Raw genomic sequence first — 20364 nt, 5'->3', positions numbered from 1 at the left:
GACGGACGGACAGCAAGACGGACATTGCACAAAACCAATATACTAATTCACTTCGTGAATGAGTATATAAAAAAAAAAAAAAACTAATTAAAATTTCATTCAAAGCAGGCTAGCTCCATGCCTGGAGATTTTTTAATATTATAAATATCGATTTACAAATTGATTTAAACAGGAAAACTTTTTTTTTTTTATTTTGTAGAAAATAAATGCTATCAATGAAGGAAGTAAACCTATATTATTTACAAGCAGTACGAATGGACTAACGAAGGGCATATTGCAACGAGTGAAATTCCTCGAAACCCAGCTTAGTCAAGCACCACTGCCAAGTATTACATCTAAACGACGTCAACTTTGCTCAATTGAAGAGGCTTGGAACCTTCCAATATCATTAGAAATAAATTCTCGTCAACAGCAGCAAAACGTTCAAATGCAGCACAGACAGTATGGAAAGACCTCATCTATGCAGGTATGTTATCCTAAATATTATTGCGCAGTTTTAAAATGCTAAAGAACACCAAGTAACCAAAAATTGATTGGTTAGAATTGCTTGAAAATGGCTTGACAACTTTAAATTCAAACGTTTTAAGGCAATTAATTGCAGTTTATTGTATTCAATTCAATTCAAAATATGTTTTATTTTTCCAAATTACCTAAAATTAACTAAAACTGGATGGGAAGGCACTTTACACATTACAAATTAGAAATAGTAGGACAATGACCCTATTAACTCGTATCTTGAGTGAAGTATGATTTTTATACCCTGAACCCATTGAAAATGGGAAATCAGGGTATAATGGTTTTGTTAGAAGTACGTAACAGGCAGAAGGAGGCGTGGCAGACCCCACAAAGTATATATATTCATGATCAGGGCGACGAGCTGAGTCGATTTGGCCCTGTCCGTCTGTCTGTCCGTCCGTATGTATGAACGCGTCGATCTCAGATATATAGATATAAGAGATATAAGATATAGAGATATAAGAGCTAGAGACTTCAATTTGTGTTTTAAATGTCCGTATATATCACGCGCATATCGAGTTTATTACTAAAAAACGATAACTCACTCCGATATTTTTTATCGATAAAAATATCGAAGATCACTTAAATAATTATATCTCCTACATCTTTCAAGCTAAAGTCTCCAAATTTGAAATGTATATTAAGATGAATTTTATACAATTTCGGTTTTTGTTAAAATTTACCCCCCACCCCTAAATCCACCCTCTCACCCTCATCTTTGGATAAGTCGTATATCAAATACTAGAGACTTGTGCTTCGGTATACACATACATTTAAACATTATGAAAGTTTCATTACGATCGTACGTCTAGAAATTAAATTATTCAACAAATAAGTTCGCATTATATTGCCAACACTGCAGCGCGACCAAAGCGCAAACGCCTGTATATGCGTGTGTGTGTGGGTATGCGTGTGTTTATTTGTGTGCGTGTATTTTTTTGTATGCGTGTGTGTGTGCTATTATTGAAATATCAGTTGCTTGTAGGGTTCAGGGGATCTCGTAGTCGAGCAGTCCCGACTAGAGCTTTCTTACTTGTTTATTGCTGATGTATTCCATATTTCAGCAACCATTGGAATTATTATAGATTTGTAAATTGTTAGCTTATTTTTAATGATAGTTTAGAATACCGGTTTATGAAAGCGTAAAGAATACAAATAGTTTTGTTTATTTTATCTATGATGTTGCTAAATTACAGTTTTTTGTCTCAACTAAGTCCTAAATATTTAGAAAACATAACTTTCGATTTAAAAAAAAAAAGATTTAGTTTTGTTGGCATTGAGCTTAATTTTCCAAATATAAAAGTAGTAATATAAAGAGTTTAGAGAGTGTTGCAAACTATTGTGATTATCTGAGAAATGTAAACCAGAGGAAAATATTATAGTGTCATCAGCAAAGATTAAAGCTTTCGATCTCAAAGTTATGAGGAAATCAAAGGTGTAAATATTGTAGAGAATAGGACCGAGGACAGGTACTCTTGCGCAGATGGACTTTGGCAGACATAGTTTCGTTCAAATATACGCAGAAATATCTATTGGTCAGAAAGCTTTTAATTAGATAGGTCAGGTAAACTGGAGTGTTACAAGCTCTTCGCTTCGACATCCATGATTACGGATTGCTTTTCATCAAACTTGGCTTTCACAAAGCTTTTTTTAATCTGTCCAGGGGAAATATGCAGCTATAGAGCTCTTTGAATTCATATTATATTGTTGGTAGAGTGTTTAGTCTGACCTTGTTCAGGCGTTCGAATATTTTCGATAAACTACAAAAAAGGCTAATCGGAAGATAGCTCAACGGAGAGCAAGGGGGCTTACCTTGTTTTCCAATTGCGGTAATGTTAGCCATTTTGAATATATGGGGATAATAATTGTTTTTAAACAACTATTATAAAGGACTGTAATAAGCCCTTGCCGATTATTTTTTAAGACAAATATTAGGAATTTTGCCTAATCCAGAAGATTTTTTTTTTGTTTTTAACCCTTTATATGGCCTTGTTGCATATCTGTAACATACCATTTACATGGAGTTATTTCGCAATGGGTATCAAGAAAGTGGTATGGGAATTTCTTCGATTTCGTTTCTTCAACTTTTAAGATTGGTTTCACTATTTCACATGTCTTGTAATACACATCGAAATTTCCTGCCAATTTTGTGAATTGTATATATGGTGTCTATACCAATTTTATATTTATATTTGGCGACAGTATTTCGTACTTGAGAATAATGTTTTAATAGCTTGGGGAGCGAGGACGAACTAGATTTTTCTGCCAGAGACGAACGTAATTTCGAAACAGAGAAGACATTGATGACCAAGTTGAACGTTGATGTCACCATTGCTTCAAATAGCACTGCTTCGTCCAATATCAATCTTAAAAAAATCTCTGCTATAGAGACAACACAACTTACTTTCGAATGTGTCAACTGCGGCTTCTCGCAAGACTGCATTACCTCCTGAAAAAATGGAGCTTTCGGAGCCCATACAATTCTTTTCATATCTGTTTCCAAAACACCTTTTTGAGCATATTTCAAATGAAACCAATTTGTACAGTCGCCAATAAGACCCCAATGAGAGTTTAAGTTTCACTTTGATGGAGATTCGACAATTCGTTTAGAATTGTATTGTAGAGAATATGTCCCTAATTTTGACGGAGTTTAAATATCAATAACAAAGTCGTTTCATTGGCATCCAACTATGCTTTAATACTTCCCAAGAACAAAGTACGCCGATTCAAAAACGAATGCGTAGAGATTGATCGACCCTTTGCAATAGCACAATACAATAGCTATACGGGAGGTGTTGATCTGATCGACAGCATAATTGTAGGATACAGAAGTAGACTCTGGTAGGTTTGTATGTTTACCATCTACTCGACTTGACAGTCAGTAATGCTTGGCTTTTGTACAAGGGCGTATATAACGCAAATGTATTAGCACAGAGGTGCTAAAAATTGAAAACAATCCCATTATGGGCAAAAAAAGTTCTATGCTTAAAAACGAATTACAGCAAAAAAAAAAAAGAGGTCCTACTCTACGCGGGATAAATCGGATGGTACGGCAGGATTAATTGGGACATTGGCCTTTCTGGGGTGAATAACGAGTTAGGTGCCAGTACCCAAACTGTACAGGACTCTCACAAGTAATGTGCGGGAAATGTGAAGTGACCTTTTCGCTTATACCCTGAACCCATTGAAAATGGGAAATCAAGGTATAATGTTTTGTTAAAATGAATGTGACAGGCAGACTCCACAAAGTATATATATTCTTGATCAGGGCGACGAAATGAGTCGATTTGTTTGAAAGCGTCGATCTCAGAAGATATATGACCTAGAGATTTGAACTTTTTTTAGAATATCCGTATATATCGCGTCGATATCGAGTCTAAAAAATGATAACTAATCCCGTTCTTTTTATCGAAAATCAGTTATAAAGTTATATCTCCTAAAGCTAAAGTCTCCAAATTCAAAATGTATATTAAGATGCATTTTGTAGTTTCCGTTTTTGTTAAAATTTACCCCCCACCCTTATCCGCCCCCTTACCCTCGTATTTGTAAAATGCGTATTTCAAATACTAACGACTTGTGCTGGGGTATATACATACATTTAAACATTAGGATTACGTTCTGAAAGCTTAAAGTTGGTACGTCTAGAAATTAAATTACTCAAAAAATAAATAAATAATATATTGTCAACACTGCAGCGCAGCTGCAGGGTTCGCGGATCGGGCGGTGTGAATTGGGGCATTATCGTGCTGGAAAGTCCACTGCAGGTCTTGCAAAAGGTTTTGGAAATGTGGAAAAGCAGTTCTTAAAACGATGTTATAGTCCTGTGCGTTCATACGCGATGTCAAAAATTTAAGCTTGCAAGTGCCGTAGGAAGACATTGCTACCTACACCAATACCACACCACCGCCCTGCCGCCAAGGCTTGGCAACTGTTCCAAATAATGTTATTCTATGTGTAGGTTATGGAAATAAAAATTATAGCCATCAGTTCCTTCCAAATTTAATTTGTCTTATCAGTCTCTTTATGTTATTGGCTTTATTAATTACTCTTTGAATCGTTGATAAGCTCGGCGTAACACCGGTTTTATCCCTAATCTTGGTGGACGATTCATGGGAACTCGAAACTTCCCGGAAAAAATGCTCTTCTATCTGCTTGTGAAATCACTTAATTTTTGCCGCCTATATAGTTTTTCCAAAGTTTTTCTTATTTTTAAGAATATTGTCGATTGGTGTTCTGTTTTTTCCTGTCTTCTCAGCAATTTTATGGCAGTGTAGTCCAGATTCAAAGTATGCCTCAATCTTTGACTTTTCAACCAAAGATAAAAGTGTTTCTTTATCTATACTAAAAAAAATATTTACAGATATTGAGTACTTTGAGCTTCAAAAAAAATTTGGTGAATGTAATCAATCACCCCAAAAATAAGTAGGATAACTACAATTGCAATAGCGCAATGTATGTGTGCATAAAAAAAGTGCAGAATGATTAAAATATCAGCTTGGAGGTTCTAGGGTATCTCCTGATCGTGTAGTCTCGACTGCATTTTTACGATCAGCGCGACCGTAGTGGTGGATCGGGACAAATTAACTCTGTATACCCGTAGTATTACTTTATATAAAAAGGGCATCATAGACATTGTGATATATTGTTGAATTTTTTTCTCTTAAAAAATTGAAAACTACTTCCATTTTTAGTGTTCGACTCAAAAACCCTTATCGATAATTGGCAAAAACTTATAGCCTACAATTTGAAATATGACATATTTTTTACCCTGAAATCCCTTGAAAATGCGAATCAGGGTATAGTTTTTGTGTAACAGGAGAAGGAATCATCGCAGACCCCATTAAAGTGTAGTATTCCTGATCAGGCACGCCGAATCTGGAGTCGATATAAACCCCTCGTATTGTCCGTCTGTCCGATGAAAGCCGAGATCTTGAAGATATACAAACATTTTGTAATCAACAGATTTTGGATACCACGCCCCCTTATCCCCAAATTTGTAAAAAACGTATTTCAAGTACTAGAGACTTATGCTTTGGAATGTACACACATTTTGACCTTATGTATGTTTACAAAAGAAGTTATTCACCAAGTAAATTCTCATACTATTGCCCACACTGCAGCGCAGCCCAAGCGCAGTCGCTGCTTACTGTGCAGTTTGCAGAGCGCGGGCGCGTGAGGGTGGATGCATATGTATGAATGTGTACGTGCATAAAAGAAGTGCAGAATGATAAGAATATCAGCTTGGATGGTTCAGGGTATCTCCTAGTCGAGCAGTCTCGACTAGAGCCTTCTAACTTGTTTATTTTAATCAACCCAAACCCCTATATCAACTCTATTTCCTTAAAATTGTAAAATGTGCTTTTGCAAATAAAATGCAGTTGTATGTTATCACGACTTAAATATTTAAAAAAATATATTTTAAATATATAAAAAAAATAATTTCTTATATGAGCCCACTCGTCCTTTCTATTACCTTGTATATAGGACATATATTGCTGGTCTGTCCTGTCTGTCTCTGTGTCGGAAAAATTAAAGATCATTTAAGTTGCCTACAAAGATGCAGCAACGGACACCTGTCCTTAGCAGTGCGCCATCCATATATATGTTTGCATGTGTTTGTGTATGTGTGAATAAAATAAGTTCAGAATGAATAACATATTTGGTCTTTGCAGGGCTCAGGGTATGCCTAGACGAGCAGTCTCGCCTATAGCACTCTTGTTTAATTTTACTATTTGGAAATAATCCTTTTTACTTATATAATTGAGAATATTTTTCGAACGCTCAATTTATATAGGGGCCGCCGCCACCCTACCCACATAATCATGGAAGTCAAACTAATCCAACGCCTGCAAAACGAGCAAAAGATGATGATACTGAAATGTCCACGATTAATAATAGATCAGAGAAAATACAAATTAATACACAATTCTCACAACAAAATAAAAAAATATTTGGTGCGCAGCAAGAAAAACTTGGACCACAGCTAAACGCTTCAAACTTTCGTCCTCTTAATAACAGTATGTCTTCATCAGCAACGCATGAAAGTGATGTTTCACCTGGAAGAATAAATACGTATTTTTCTGATGCATCACCAATTAAAATTATTAAAGAAGAATCAGTTGATATGGAACAAAATGTTTCTTCGAAAAATGAGGTTTCATTAGGTAAGAAGAATGATAAATGAATATCTACAATAATTAATATTTTAATGCATCTATTGTCTAATGGCAACCAACTCAGTTTCGATCTAAACATTTAATGACTTTTTGTGTGGTAAAAATTAGTATATTAATTAAACATACATATTGTACATCCTTAATAGGCTTAATAGGTCAATCAATTAGTACATGCAGTCAAAACTCTACGGAATTAATTGAAGACTTTAACCAAAGTTATACCGATGATAGCAAAAACTATGTTAAGCATGAAAGCTCAACACAAAGCACTGATGATAGTTATATTATTAAACAGAAGACTAAAATTGAATATGATATTAATCCCGATACATCACCAAAATTCAATATACACATGGAGTCTAAGCAATTATGGTCTGCAGTACAGCTTTTACCCGTTCATGAGCCACCGAACAATTTTACCGTTTTTTTGAGAAATGCCCCCCCGCCAACGCCACCGGATTGTCCCCCACAGAAACTTTCAAGGGAACAACTCTTACCACCAACCCCGTCGGTCCACTTGGAAAATAAAAAAAATGCATTTAGTCCACAGTTGCAGGAGTTTTGTCTAAAGCATCCTATTGCAGTTGTACGCGGCTTAGCAGGCGCTCTTAAATTAGATTTGGGACTTTTTTCAACTAAAACACTAGTCGAAGCTAACCCGGATCACAGCGTAGAAGTCAGAACCCAAGTGAACCAGTCTCCTGATGAAAACTGGGATATATCTCAAGCAAAGAGAGTTTGGGCTTGTATATCTCATCGATCTCATACAACTATAGCAAAATATGCTCAGTATCAGGCATCAAGCTTTCAAGACAGTTTAAAGGTAATAAATTTAGCATCACATTGTGTTGAGCATCGATAAATTAATAATAATGATGAAAATTAAGGACGAAGGCGACAAAGGCTCAGTTGGATCGCAAGTGATGTCGGACTCCGATTCGAAGGACTCTGTATCTAATTCAAATATTAATTTAAAACGCAAAAAAACAAAAAACGGTAGTAAAATGCTAAGGTAATACAAAAATTTTAAAATATATTTTTTCGGATGCTAATATTAATATTTTTGTTTAATAGGTTCGGAACCAATGTTGATCTTTCTGATGAACGAAAATGGAAACCGCAATTAAGCGAATTACAAAAATTACCAGCTTTTGCAAGAGTAATTTCTGCTGCCAATATGTTGTCTCATGTAGGTCACGTCATTTTGGGAATGAACACTGTGCAATTATATATGAAAGTGCCTGGAAGTAGAACACCTGGGCATCAAGAAAATAATAATTTTTGCTCAATTAATATTAACATTGGTCCAGGAGACTGCGAATGGTTTGCAGTCCCAGATTCTTATTGGGGTGGCATCCACAATCTTTGTGAAAAAAACAATATCAGCTATTTACACGGCTCGTGGTGGCCTGTTTTAGAAGATTTATATAAAGAAAATATTCCAGTCTACCGGTTCATTCAGAAGCCTGGAGACCTAGTTTGGGTAAATGCTGGGTAAGTAACTCGATAAACTTGCTTAAAATAGTATAGTAGTTCACAAAATTTGTTTCACAACGAGCGCGAAAAAAAAAAAACAAATAAGGATATTTTCTTTATTTATTGTTTTTTTACACATTGTATAAATTCAGAGTTTGAATGACAAAAACAATAAATACACAAATTGCACGTTTTATAAAAATGATTAAACCAACTTTTTGGGAATTCTATTATATTCCGCTTTTACAATATCCCTAGTCGTCTTTTCTGTCCAATTCGTCATTTTAAGATTGACAAAAGATTTCAATTGGATTAGGGTCGGAACTCTGTACTCTCCATTTCTCAAAATACTTTCCAATCCATTTCTTTCCTATTTTAACCACGTGTTGCATTTATGCAACCCGGTTTTAGGGAAGACTTGGATTTTCAGCACGACGAGCTGAGTCGATATAGCTCTGTCCGTCCGTCCATCGTGATGAATACAAACATTTTGTAATCAACAGATTTTGGATACCACGCCCCCTTATCCCCAAATTTGTAAAAAACGTATTTCAAGTACTAGAGACTTGTGTTTTGGTATGTACACACATTTTGACCATATGATTACGATCTGAAAATTTCATTAAGATTGTGTGGCTACAAAAGAAATTATACAACACTGCAGCGCAGCCCAAGCACAGTCGATGCTTACTGCGCAGTTAGCAGAGTGCAGGCTCGTGAGGGTGGTTGCATATGGATGTATGTGTGCTTGCATAAAAGAAGTGCTGAATGATAAGAATATCAGCTTGGAGGATTCAGGTTATCTCCTAGTCGATCAGTCTCGACTAGTGCCTTCTTACTTTTTTTAAAATGTAACCTAACCCGTTATTTTGTTGTCGATTAGTGCTGGAGTGCCCGCTTTTTAATTATATTTTCAGATGCGCTTTATACAATATCGACCACCACCTCGTCCTCACCTTTTTAAAAGGTGTATTTCAAATACTAGAGAATTGTGCTTTGGCACGATCTAAAAGTTTCATGGGCACAGTCCATCAACAAGATAGTTATTAAGCTATTAAGTTTCAATAATGACATATCAATTCTTCGAAGTGTACATGGGATTTCGTAGTCGAGCAGTCTCAACTAGGCATATTTTACTTGTTTATACCCTGAGCTCATTAAAAACCAGACAACACATACCCTGTTTATTTAGAACAAATTTTTTTGCATGCCGAAAAATCTGTAACTTCTGTCTCTCTCTTCTCTCTGTCTGTGTTCTCTCAAATCATCAAGTTTAGCAGCCTACAAAAATTGAAATTTTAAACCTTAAAAGCGTTTTCCATATTCATGCTAAATGTGCGAAATTCCTGCTTACAGATACATCATACTATCTAAAAATTTCAATTAAGCTTCCATAGTAAGCTCACACTTCACCATAGGAAAACAAGTAAGAAAGCTCTAGTCGAGACTGCTCGACTACGAGATCCCCTGAACCCTCCAGGCAACTGATATTGCAATAATAATTAGCACACACACACGCATACAAACAAACACACGCACACTCACATATACAGACTGCGCTTGGGTTGCTCTGCAGTGATGGCAATATAAAGATAACTTATTTGTTGAATAATTTAATTTCTAGACGTACGATCGTAATGAAACTTTTAGAACGTAATCATAATGTTTAAATGTATGTGTATAACGAAGCACAAGTCTCTCGACCTTTACAAAGATGATGGTGAGGGGATGGATTTAGGGAAGGTGAATTTTAACAAAAACCGAAATTGTATAAAATGCATATTAATATACATTTTAAATTTGGAGACTCTAGCTTGAAAGGTGTAGGAGATATAATTTTTTAAGTGATCTTCAATAGGGTTTTTTATCGATAAAAAAGTATTGGAATGAGTTATCGTTTTTTAGTGATAAACTCGATATGCGCGCGCTATATACGGACATTTAAAAAAAAAGTTGAAGTCTCTAGCTCTTATATCTTCTACGCGTTCATACATACGGACGAACGGACGGACAGGGCCAAATCGGCTAGGCTTGTCGCCCTGATCAAGAATATATATACTTTGTGGGGTCTGCCAGGCTTCCTTCTGCCTGTTACATACATTTAACAAAACCATTATTCCCTGATTTCCCATTTCAATGGGTTCAGGGTATAAAAACGAAATTTTGGCATAGATGTAATTTTTTGCGTTAATTTAAAATTTTTTTTTTTTATACTCATTCACAAAGTGAATTAGTATATTGGTTTTGTGCAATGTCCGTCTTGCTGTCCGTCCGTCTGTCCGTCTGTCCGTATGAACGCAGTTCATTTCGCCGCTATTGAAGCTAGAGACTTGAAATTTGGAACACATACTCGTGTATAACTCCGATTTATAAAGTGTTAAAATTTTCCCGATCCGCCCACTAGGGGCGTGGCAAATCGGAAAATGCATTTTCCGATATACCAGAAATCATGTTAGTTGAAGAGCTAGAAAGTTGAAATTCGGTATGTAGATCCGCGTTGACCCCCCAAGTCCAAAAAGCTATGGTGGATATATCTACGCCCAGTGGGGGCGTGGTAAATCAGATAAAACTGTATCTCCTAAAGTTCTAAAGCTAGAACGTTGAAATTTCGCACGTGAGCTAATGCTATAATTCTATAATGACTGATGAAAAAATTTTATGTCTACGCCTAATAGGGGCGTGGCAAATCGGACCTGAAGATATATTGATTTTTCAAATTTGGCTATATTTTAGGCACTATTGATGCTAGAGACTTGAAATTTGGTATATATACGCGAGTTGACCTCCCAAGTCCAACAAGCTATAGTGGATATATGTCCGCCCAAAGGGGGCGTGGCAAACCGCAAAACGTTATATCTCCTACAGTTTAAGAGCTAGAAGCTTCAAATTTGGATAGTTAAGTTACTGGTAACCTCCTCTATCGATGCCCCAAAAATAATTGTCACGCCTTTTTGGTGGCGTGGCATATCGAAAAATACCCTGTAATTTTCACATTTTTTGAGCGTAAGCATTCAAATTTCCCATTTACGTTACCGTTAGCTCTTTCTAAGAACTGGCCAAAAATGAGGTGTCTACGGCCACTAGGGGCGTGGCAATCGGCATTTGTATTATCGAATTGCGACATTTATATGCTTGAGCTACCTACATATGTATGTACATGTATATACAAATAGGCTTAATAGGCATTGATAACACGGAAGGAAACATTTTTATAAAATTTAAAAATAAAATTTAAATATTTAAAAAATATAAAAGAAGCTAAAATAACAAAATTTGTAATTTACAAAAAAGAGTTTTCCGCGGGGTTTGAACTCGCACCCAAGCCATGTTTGTCAAAATAACAAAAACAAAACACAAAACAAAACACCTTTGCCGACAGCGCTACCGCATACTGTCAAAAATGAGATTCTTGTTATGACGCATTATAGAAAAGAAGAGCCAGAGTAGCGGATGATAAATTTGCATTTACATATGTGTACATACATACACATATACAAATGAGCGCGTGCATAAGATAGGCTGAAATGCTTGATGCTACATATGCGTGCAGACTTATGTGCATACATATACATGCATATATGCGTACATACATATATGAGGGCTTTTTAAGAAGAAACAAATTTAAACTTATAAAATTGTTCAATTAGAAAAAAGAATAAAATATCTATTTTATAAAAAACGAAATATGTATGAAAAAAAAAACATAACCCCGATGGGGACTTGAACCTCCGCCGCTGTAACATAACTTGCGACGCCTTTAGCGCCCACGCTATCGCTGGTATCACTGGTAGCTAAAATACAAGAAGCTAATAACAGAGCGTCATCTGACAAAACTACAGCTAGAAAATCCAGAAATCAATCGCAATTCTTAGAATGCTAAAAAGCGCGCTTTTGTAATGTAAGCAAACGCTAAAGAATCTGCAATAGGTGTGACCGAAAGCTATTAACGAAAATTACTCAAAAAGTGCACGATCAATATAATAATTATAGATTACTCGATAAAAATTACCAAAAGCTACAATATATAAACAAAAAGCATAATTGTTTTGTACTAAATTTTTATAAAGCCAAATTAAATTTAAAATAAGAATAAATGCCCCTTTGTAAACATAGCATCATGTATACGGACTGTGAATGAGTATTCCGCAGTCGGTAGCGCCCGACTGCAACGTTCTTACTTGTTTTATTTTTTTTATTTTTTAATAAATAACATCTTAACTAAGGTAAAAAGTATTTATCAAAAATTCTAAGGACTGTCCCTACTATATAACGTAGGGTTGGAAGTCAGCTGACCCAAAGATGCTCTGTATGCTCTGTCAAGTCTAATGCCGCGGTAAATAATAATAAAACTGTAAACTTTCAAAATGAAAAAACATTCTTAATTTTGAAGTACTTTTTTTGCTGTCGTGTATTTTAGGTTGTCTGATGCCTCTATCATTAGACACTTGCCCCATTTTGCTCCATTTCGAAAAAATTACAATTTTCTAGTAAAATATGAGCAAGCAAAAATCGTCAAGTAGAGCTAAAAAAAATTGGCTATCGTTGAGAAAATGAATAACAATACGGACGAATGTGTGGAAAACATTATTTATTATTATTTATTATATTCAAAATATTTGCCAATAATAATAATAAATATAACCAATAACCGGAATCTATAAAATACAAAAAAAATTCATGAACGGGTAAAGTATTGAGAAACTTTAAAGAGCCGAACTCCTCGCGAAATAAAATTCTCCATAAGGGAGCTAATTATGAAGAAGCTGGCACTCAGGTAAAGATAAATTTGCTTCTGATCTTGCAAGACAAGTAGAACACATTATTTGCTATCTCCTCTGAGCCTTATATATTGAAATATACATGCATAACTAACTATGCTTCATAGCCCGTATCCCAACTGTGCAGATAGCTTTGATACATGGATACCAGTTAATGGATAGCTGCAAGTATTGTTAAAGAAAGCGCTTCAGAAGTTCGGAACAAAATTGATATAAGTTAACAAAGTTTACATCTTCGAAAGATTATCAGATTAAACAACATGACGGATGTTTTTCAGAGGGTATTAGACTTGTCTGATCCACTTAAATGAAAAATAATAAGAGTATTGATGTTAATTTTCGAAATATGTTATAGGTAAAAAAAAAGAAAAAAAAAAAACAATTTTTACCAGTCTAAAACTGGATTTTACACTTTTACATTTTTGTATTATATTAGCAGTTAATCTAATAATTTTTATCTAAAAATATGTGCTGTAAGCTTTATGTTAAATATTAGTAAAAATGATGTCTAAAGCACTCATGATTAAATTATTAAGTATCAAGGGCGGGAAAGTATCAAGGCGTGGTCTAATCGTAAAAAAAAAAAATATCGAAATTCTAACTTAGTCTATTTTAGGTGTATGTAAAATTTGAACCTCATAGCTCTATTTTTAGAGGTGATGCCTAAATTTCGGGCTTTTTTTCCATACACTGCAGCGCGCATGCCTGTGCGTGTGTATGTGCTTACATATGTTTCTTATGTAAGCAGAAAAGAAGGGAATAATTATTTATGTGAACATTTATACTAAAAAATTTAATTACCTATAATTTCAGTTGCGTTCACTGGGTACAGTCTGTAGGATGGTGTAATAATATAGCATGGAATGTAGGACCACTAACTGCACGACAGTATTCTCTTGCCATTGAGCGTTATGAGTGGAACAAACTTCAAAGTTTTAAAAGTATTGTACCTATGGTGCATTTAAGCTGGAACTTAGCAAGAAATATTAAAGTTTCAGATGTCAAACTCTTTGAGTTAATAAAGTAAGTACGCTTGCAAATTTATACTCCAATTAATTTTAGATATATCTTAGAGGTTAGTTATTATAGATTCATAAAAATGGGTTTTCTTTGAAGGGTAGCAATTTACAAAAAAAAAAAAAAAAAAAAAGACAAAAAAAAGTTCAATATCTATTGCTCATATTTACTTCCTATGTATCTTGAATCTATTAAAGTAATGTTACTCTTTCAACATTTTGCTTTCATTATTATAAATGTATAAGTGTATTTAAAATCTGTCTGGTGAAAAGTATAAGTGCCAAGTTCCCTTCAAATACTATGAAAGAAAATTTTTGAAAATCTTAACTGTTGAATATGCGTTAATATGTATTTAATATGTTTATATAAATGTAACATTTTATTTGTAGAATGTGCTTGTGTCAATCTTTAAAAAACGTTTTTCACATACAAGAATTTGTGAAGTCTAAAGGCGTTGAAATACGATTTAATGGGCGTGGAAAAAACGAAGCGTCACACTATTGCGGACAATGCGAAGTAAGTTTCTTGATTAATATTCTTTAAATAATAGAGTAAGTAAACAGTAGAAATAATCGAGGAATGTTTAAAAAATAATGAAGCAGATTTATAACGGATCGTTTTTCCTGGGCTTTAAAACTGACCGAAATTTTTTGAGATCTACAGGGATTTCCAAGTCTAAAATCTCAATAATTCGCAAATTGTATGTCCGCTTTGAAAATAATTACTATTAAAAAAAATATACTCTTGTCTAATAACAATGTTTAGTTTACCATAAATATAAATGATTATAAATGTAAATAAAAAAATATGTTCGTTCTTTTTAGGTTGAAGTATTTAACGTTTTATTTATAAGAGAGCAAGAGAAAAGACATGTGGTCCATTGTTTACCATGTGTGTTGAAACTATCACCATCATTACAAGGCATTGTTTGCTTGGAAGAGTACCGATTGTCAGAGCTGGAGCATGTGTACGACTCTTTTACATTATATAGAACCCAAGGACTTGGACAAACACATTAACTTAACATAAGTAAAATTATATTCTTATATTTTTTCTTACAATGAACGTTTTGTACACCGAAAAGAAATTATTAAATTTATATAGTTCTGAAACATTTTGACTTTACTTGGCCGTTGTATATGGGGTACGTCTCGGTTTCTCTTGGCGCCGTAGAGCATGTTTTTAGATCAACCACGGCTCACAATAACTATTTACCGTTCCGGCATGTATGCAAATAACAAGTTTTTTATTTCCTGAACCCATGGTTTTGTTAATTGTAAGCAACGGACAGAAGGAGGCATAGACAGAAATCCCACACTAGAGCACTAGTGATTGGGGACGCTGTGTTGGGCTCTTGTGAATTTAAACAACTTTCTGTTCTATGAAATAATATATTTTATATAATTTAGTAACAATAGATCTAAACTCTCTCTAGTCCGAATATAAACTGACCCAAATCAGTTCTACACATTGGGTTCTCCCCTTGAATGTCTGACTGGACTCTCCAGCCTCCTTAGATTGCCGATAGTCTTAACTTACATATATATTCTTTATCAGGGCTACAAGCTGAGTCGATTTTGTCCTGTCCGTTTAGCCGCCCGTCCATCTGTCTGACTGCCCGTATGTTTGGACGCGTCGATCTCAGAAGATATTAGAGCTAGAGATTTGAAATAATTGACAAAGGTACGTATATATCACAAGTAAATCAAGTTTTTCTCAGGAAAATCCACAATTTTCCCGTTCTATATTTATATGAAAGAATTGAAAATTATTAATAAATTTTTATCTGCTACATCTTTAAAGCTAGAGTCGCCAAATAATGTTGATAACTATTTACTTTCGATTTTTGTTATAATTCATCCTTACCTTATATCTAAAATACTTTATACCTTAAATCTGTGAAAGGCGTAGTTTAATTAGTACTTACTACTTACAACTTAATGTTATAATCCCCATCTGAAAGTTTCATGAAGACTGTCCATCCAGAAAAGGAGTGAATAATATTTAATAAATAAGAAATCAGGGTATAATGTTTTTGTGAAAAAGTATTTAACAGGCAGAAGGAATCATCGCAGACCATACAAAGTATATATTTTCTTGATCAGAACGACGAGGAGAGTCGATAAAGCCCTGTCCGTCCGTCTGTCCGTATGAACGCCGAGATCTCAGAAGATATACGATAACTCATCCGATAACTTTTTTATCGAAAATCGAAAAATTGATTTTGTTTTTTGAGCTTCATTGGAATACTATTAGACGTGGAGACTTCTGTGAATGATAAGAATATCAGCTTGGAGGGTTCAGGGTATCTCCTAGTCGAGCAGTCTCGACTAGAGCCTTCTTACTTGTTTAAATATCATTTGCTTGAAGAGGGTTCTGGAGACCTCGTAGTCGAGTAGTCTCGACTAGAGTTTTCTTAATTGTTTTTTTTTTTTTTAAATGGTTGGTTGAGTCATATGAATCAAAAATAAACGCTGTCCTTATACATGAACATACGAATATACGAAGATCGTATACATACCTCCGAATAACAGGTAGGTAGTGCTTTAGTGCAGATCAGAAAACTGCAAATGTGCCAATTTTTGCCACCTTACAGTCAATAAAGTTTGTGTGCCGGTGTCACTCAACACTGGCTCAGCAAATCATAAACATGCACTTATAAAAAATTGTGTGAATAATGCAGGCAATATCTTGCTGTCCCTCACAAAAATGTACCATTTTCTTTTCACTTATCACCCAAGTATTTTTCGTCAACGGTTGCTGGTCGCACTTACACTTACAGCGAACGTAGAGAAAAAAGCGAAATTGAGAAAAGAGCAATGGGGAATAAATACAAGTAGACAAATCACGTATGACACATGTATGCTGTTCTCTGGTGCAGAGCGCATAGCCTTACAAACTCGTCGATGACATAAGAATAGTTAGTTGATCAACGCAGAGTATTCCGCAGTTGGTAACACCCGACGGTAACGTTCTTACTTGTTTCATTCATCTTTATAGAAACATAACATTAGCTCACGTACACGCCTGCGCTGCAGTGTTGGCAATGTTATGAGAATTTATTCGTTGAATAATTTAATTTCTATACTCATAATAATCATAATCATAATGTTCAAATGTAAGTATATTCCGAAGCACAAGTCTTTATTACTTGAAAAACGCCTCTTACAAATAATAATGGCTAATTAACTTTATTTACGCAGTTCGACAAATTTGCATTGTCCTTTTCGCCGAATCTCTCGCTCTCTTCCTCTTTGTACTACCCACTCGTTTGTCATAATTAATGTGTACATAATACAAACGGTTTGTCGCTTCATTAAATGCTCCCTTTACGCATTTCCCAACTCAATCATATTATAATTTTCCCTTCTTACATGAAAAAACACACAGCTCAAGAAATAATTTAATGGTTATATATATATATAAACTAAACAAAATAAAATATGATTATGCTCTGAAAATTTCATTAAGATTGTGTGGCTACAAATGAAATTATACAACAAATAAATTCGCATAATATTGCCCACACTGCAGCGCAGCCCAAGCGCAGTCGCTGTTTGCTGCGCAGTTAGCAGAGTGCGGGCGCGTGAGGGTGGATGCATATAAATGTATGTGTGCGTGCCTAAAAGAAGTGCAGAGTGATTAGAATATCAGCTTAAAGGGTTCAGGGTATCTCCTAGTCGAGCAGTCTCGACTAGAGCTTTCTTACTTGTTTTCTCATATTTTTTGTTCTTTTCAATATTCTTACATTTTTAATACTTTCCTTTTTTCGATCGATTCACATTTTTAAAAATAATCATTTATTCACACATATACAGGTCAAGATGTCATAAAAATCAATCAAGTAAAAAAACTTATAAAAAGTATTGGCAAGTGCATTTGTCACTTTAGTAAAGGGGCCCATCCACTTGCGAACATATTTGCCGAACATTTTGTGTTCGTCGAATGTTTGCATGTGGATGGTGGTGTTCGCACGAACATTTTGTTCGCCGACCGTGTTCGCGAAGAATAGAAATGTTTCTATTTTACGCGTGTTCGTGGAATGTTTCTATTTTCCATGTTCGACACGAACATAATTTGAAATAATATTTGGCAAATCAAAACGTGCAAATTGACTAAGGCATTTCTAGAGGAATTCATTTAATCTCTTAAAAATGAGCCATGCTTGTGGCAAAAAAAAAAAGATAGTTATAAGGACAAGAATAAGAGGTCCAAATCTTGGGAAACCCTTGATCTAAAATACAAAGAACATGATGAAAGTGCAGCGGTGCAGTCAGTAAAAAAAGTTATTTTCCTGCGCGCTGCCTATGGGCGTGAGCTGCAAAAAATAAGAATAAGCGAAAAGTCTGAAGCCGGGGCTGACGACATTTACATACCAAGTATATGGTATTACCACCATCTATTGTTCCTTCAAGATCAGGAATCTTTTGTGGGTGGTATAAATAAGTTTGAGGACGAAGATTCAAGCATCATAGAAGCTGCAAACGAAACGGTAAGTAATGTTGAATATAATTATTATTTATTATAAAATGTCCATATTATAAATAGAAATTAATATTGAATTTAAAATCGATCCTTTTGCCTTCATTATTGAAATATTTACAAAAATCATTACGAATAGCCCTGGCATTCTCTGTCGCATTCATATAGGCTCCAGATCATCCAAACGCTGCTCAGACTGCGCAACTCCACCAGCTATATTCAACCACTAACCATAGAGCACATAAACTGGACAACTAGTGTAAAGCTTTTTGAACTCTTTTTTCGAACTTTAGCACCCCAGAAAACTTCGTATTCGCTCGGTTCGTGTTAGGAAAATGTACAAAACCACAATCATTTCGCTTCATGCGCTCGACCCAGATGGTCAAATTTTGAACAAAAGACCCCTGTTCAGGCATGAACATATGAATATACGATGATCGTATACATGCCTCCGATGCACTCAGCGACTAGCAGGCAGTGCGCTGTGAAAAGATAAGGGCCACATGTACGGACTGCATAAATAGACAAATGAAGACCAACCCTTGCAACCCCAGAGTCAGATTACGAAGGAGACGAGCGCTGAGCCTTACAAACTCAGCGATAGGATAAGAATAGCTAATAGACCAACGCGGAGTTTTACACACTCAGCGATAAGATAAGAATATGGAATAGCCCAATGCTGAGCCTTACACACTCAGCAATAGATACATTAGATTTAAGGGTTGAAATTATACATGAGTCTGGGTATATAAACCCAGGCTCAGAATAATAAAGATGAATACGAAACTAAACACCATCATAGTCAAGTGTATTCATTCACCCCTCTATACTCAATGTTTCCCTTGCTCTCTCTATCTCTCTCCCTCTCTCTCTCTCTATGCTCTCGGCTCTCTGAAATGTGTATATGCATATATACATGTGAGCAGAAGCAGCAGCGTTTTCGTTATTATTTGTGGAAAGGGTATGATAGCGTTGGTGTTCATAATGAAAATGTTTTCGTGAAGAGCGTGCACACGCACACTATAATCCCTTGCTACATGTATGAACATTATTATGCCTGTGTGCGAAGCTCTTGCTGCTTGTAGCAATTTTAAATCATTTGCATTTGGTCGATCATACATACATATGTTTGATTGTGTGTACGCAGGCGCCGTGATGCTCACAAATTATGGGGTAATCATTGTAGAAGTGAGCATTGTCGACAACTTAGAAGTGTGTGAACGATTTATGCATATCCATGTTATAATCATAATCTGAAAATTTCATGAAGATAGTGCACCGACAAGAAATATTATTAAACAATTAAATTTCCAAGGTAAGCCCACATTGCCGCCAATACGTGCTTATGCGTGCGTGCGATTGTCTGTGTCTGTGCGTGTGAGTGTGCATATGCGAATAATTATTGACAATTGCTTTAAGGGTTCAGAGGATCTCGTTGTCGAGCAATCTCGACTAGAACTTTCTTGTTATGGATAAAAAAATCTTATCGAAAATCAGTTTCAAAATTATACTTTTGCTTCGGTATATACATACATTTGAACATTATGATAACGTTCTGAAAGTTTCATTAGTATGGTATGTCTAGAAATTAAATTATTCAACATCAAAGTTCTGATATTATTGCCACACTGCAGCACAGCCCAGAGACATTCGCTTGTGTATGTGTGTTTTAAAAAAATTTTTTTTATATATATTTTATATATATTCGTTTATTAACAACTTTATTTACAAAAAATATGAGTGTATTTATGTGGGTGGCTAAGTATAGCGCACGATGCTTGCGGGACGGCCGTAAAGCATTGCTTCGCAAGCACCTTGCACTTATAAGTTCCCAAGCTGACTGTGTTTCCAACATCACGTTGACCATGGTTGTCCACTCTAATGGAGCGGCTTGGAGTCCTCCACCACACCTCGTCCGC

At 35.2% G+C, this 20364-nt stretch overlaps 1 protein-coding gene, 1 long non-coding RNA gene and 1 pseudogene across 4 annotated transcripts in view; 2 read left to right on the top strand and 1 right to left on the bottom strand.

The window, feature by feature from the left end:
- The window catches only part of Utx (Utx histone demethylase), a 42494-nt gene extending 27413 nt beyond the window's left edge, over positions 1-15081 (top strand). The window contains exons 8-15 of one of the 3 annotated variants that reach the window (XM_089257602.1): positions 200-466; positions 6311-6680; positions 6848-7515; positions 7580-7704; positions 7767-8186; positions 13760-13969; positions 14353-14479; positions 14788-15081. In XM_089257602.1, coding sequence (XP_089113728.1) covers positions 200-466; positions 6311-6680; positions 6848-7515; positions 7580-7704; positions 7767-8186; positions 13760-13969; positions 14353-14479; positions 14788-14982 — 2382 coding nt within the window. In that variant the 3' untranslated portion in view covers positions 14983-15081. Of the gene's footprint in view, positions 1-199; positions 467-6310; positions 6681-6838; positions 7516-7579; positions 7705-7766; positions 8187-13759; positions 13970-14352; positions 14480-14787 lie in introns of those variants that run through there. The other 2 variants (XM_089257601.1, XM_089257604.1) reach the window with 2 other exon arrangements.
- Positions 1-20364, bottom strand: part of LOC149091978 (uncharacterized) — a 192948-nt gene that overhangs the window by 15306 nt on the left and 157278 nt on the right. The window lies entirely within an intron of this gene.
- Positions 502-3695, top strand: LOC149091980 (uncharacterized; annotated as a pseudogene).

The sequence above is a fragment of the Drosophila navojoa genome, chromosome 3, assembly GCF_054131105.1.
Source record: "Drosophila navojoa isolate 15081-1374.11 chromosome 3, UAZ_NAV_1.0, whole genome shotgun sequence".
Lineage (NCBI taxonomy): Eukaryota > Metazoa > Arthropoda > Insecta > Diptera > Drosophilidae > Drosophila > Drosophila navojoa.
The sequence above is the reverse complement of the archived record's forward strand: the minus strand, read 5'-3'. Positions and strand labels throughout refer to the sequence as shown.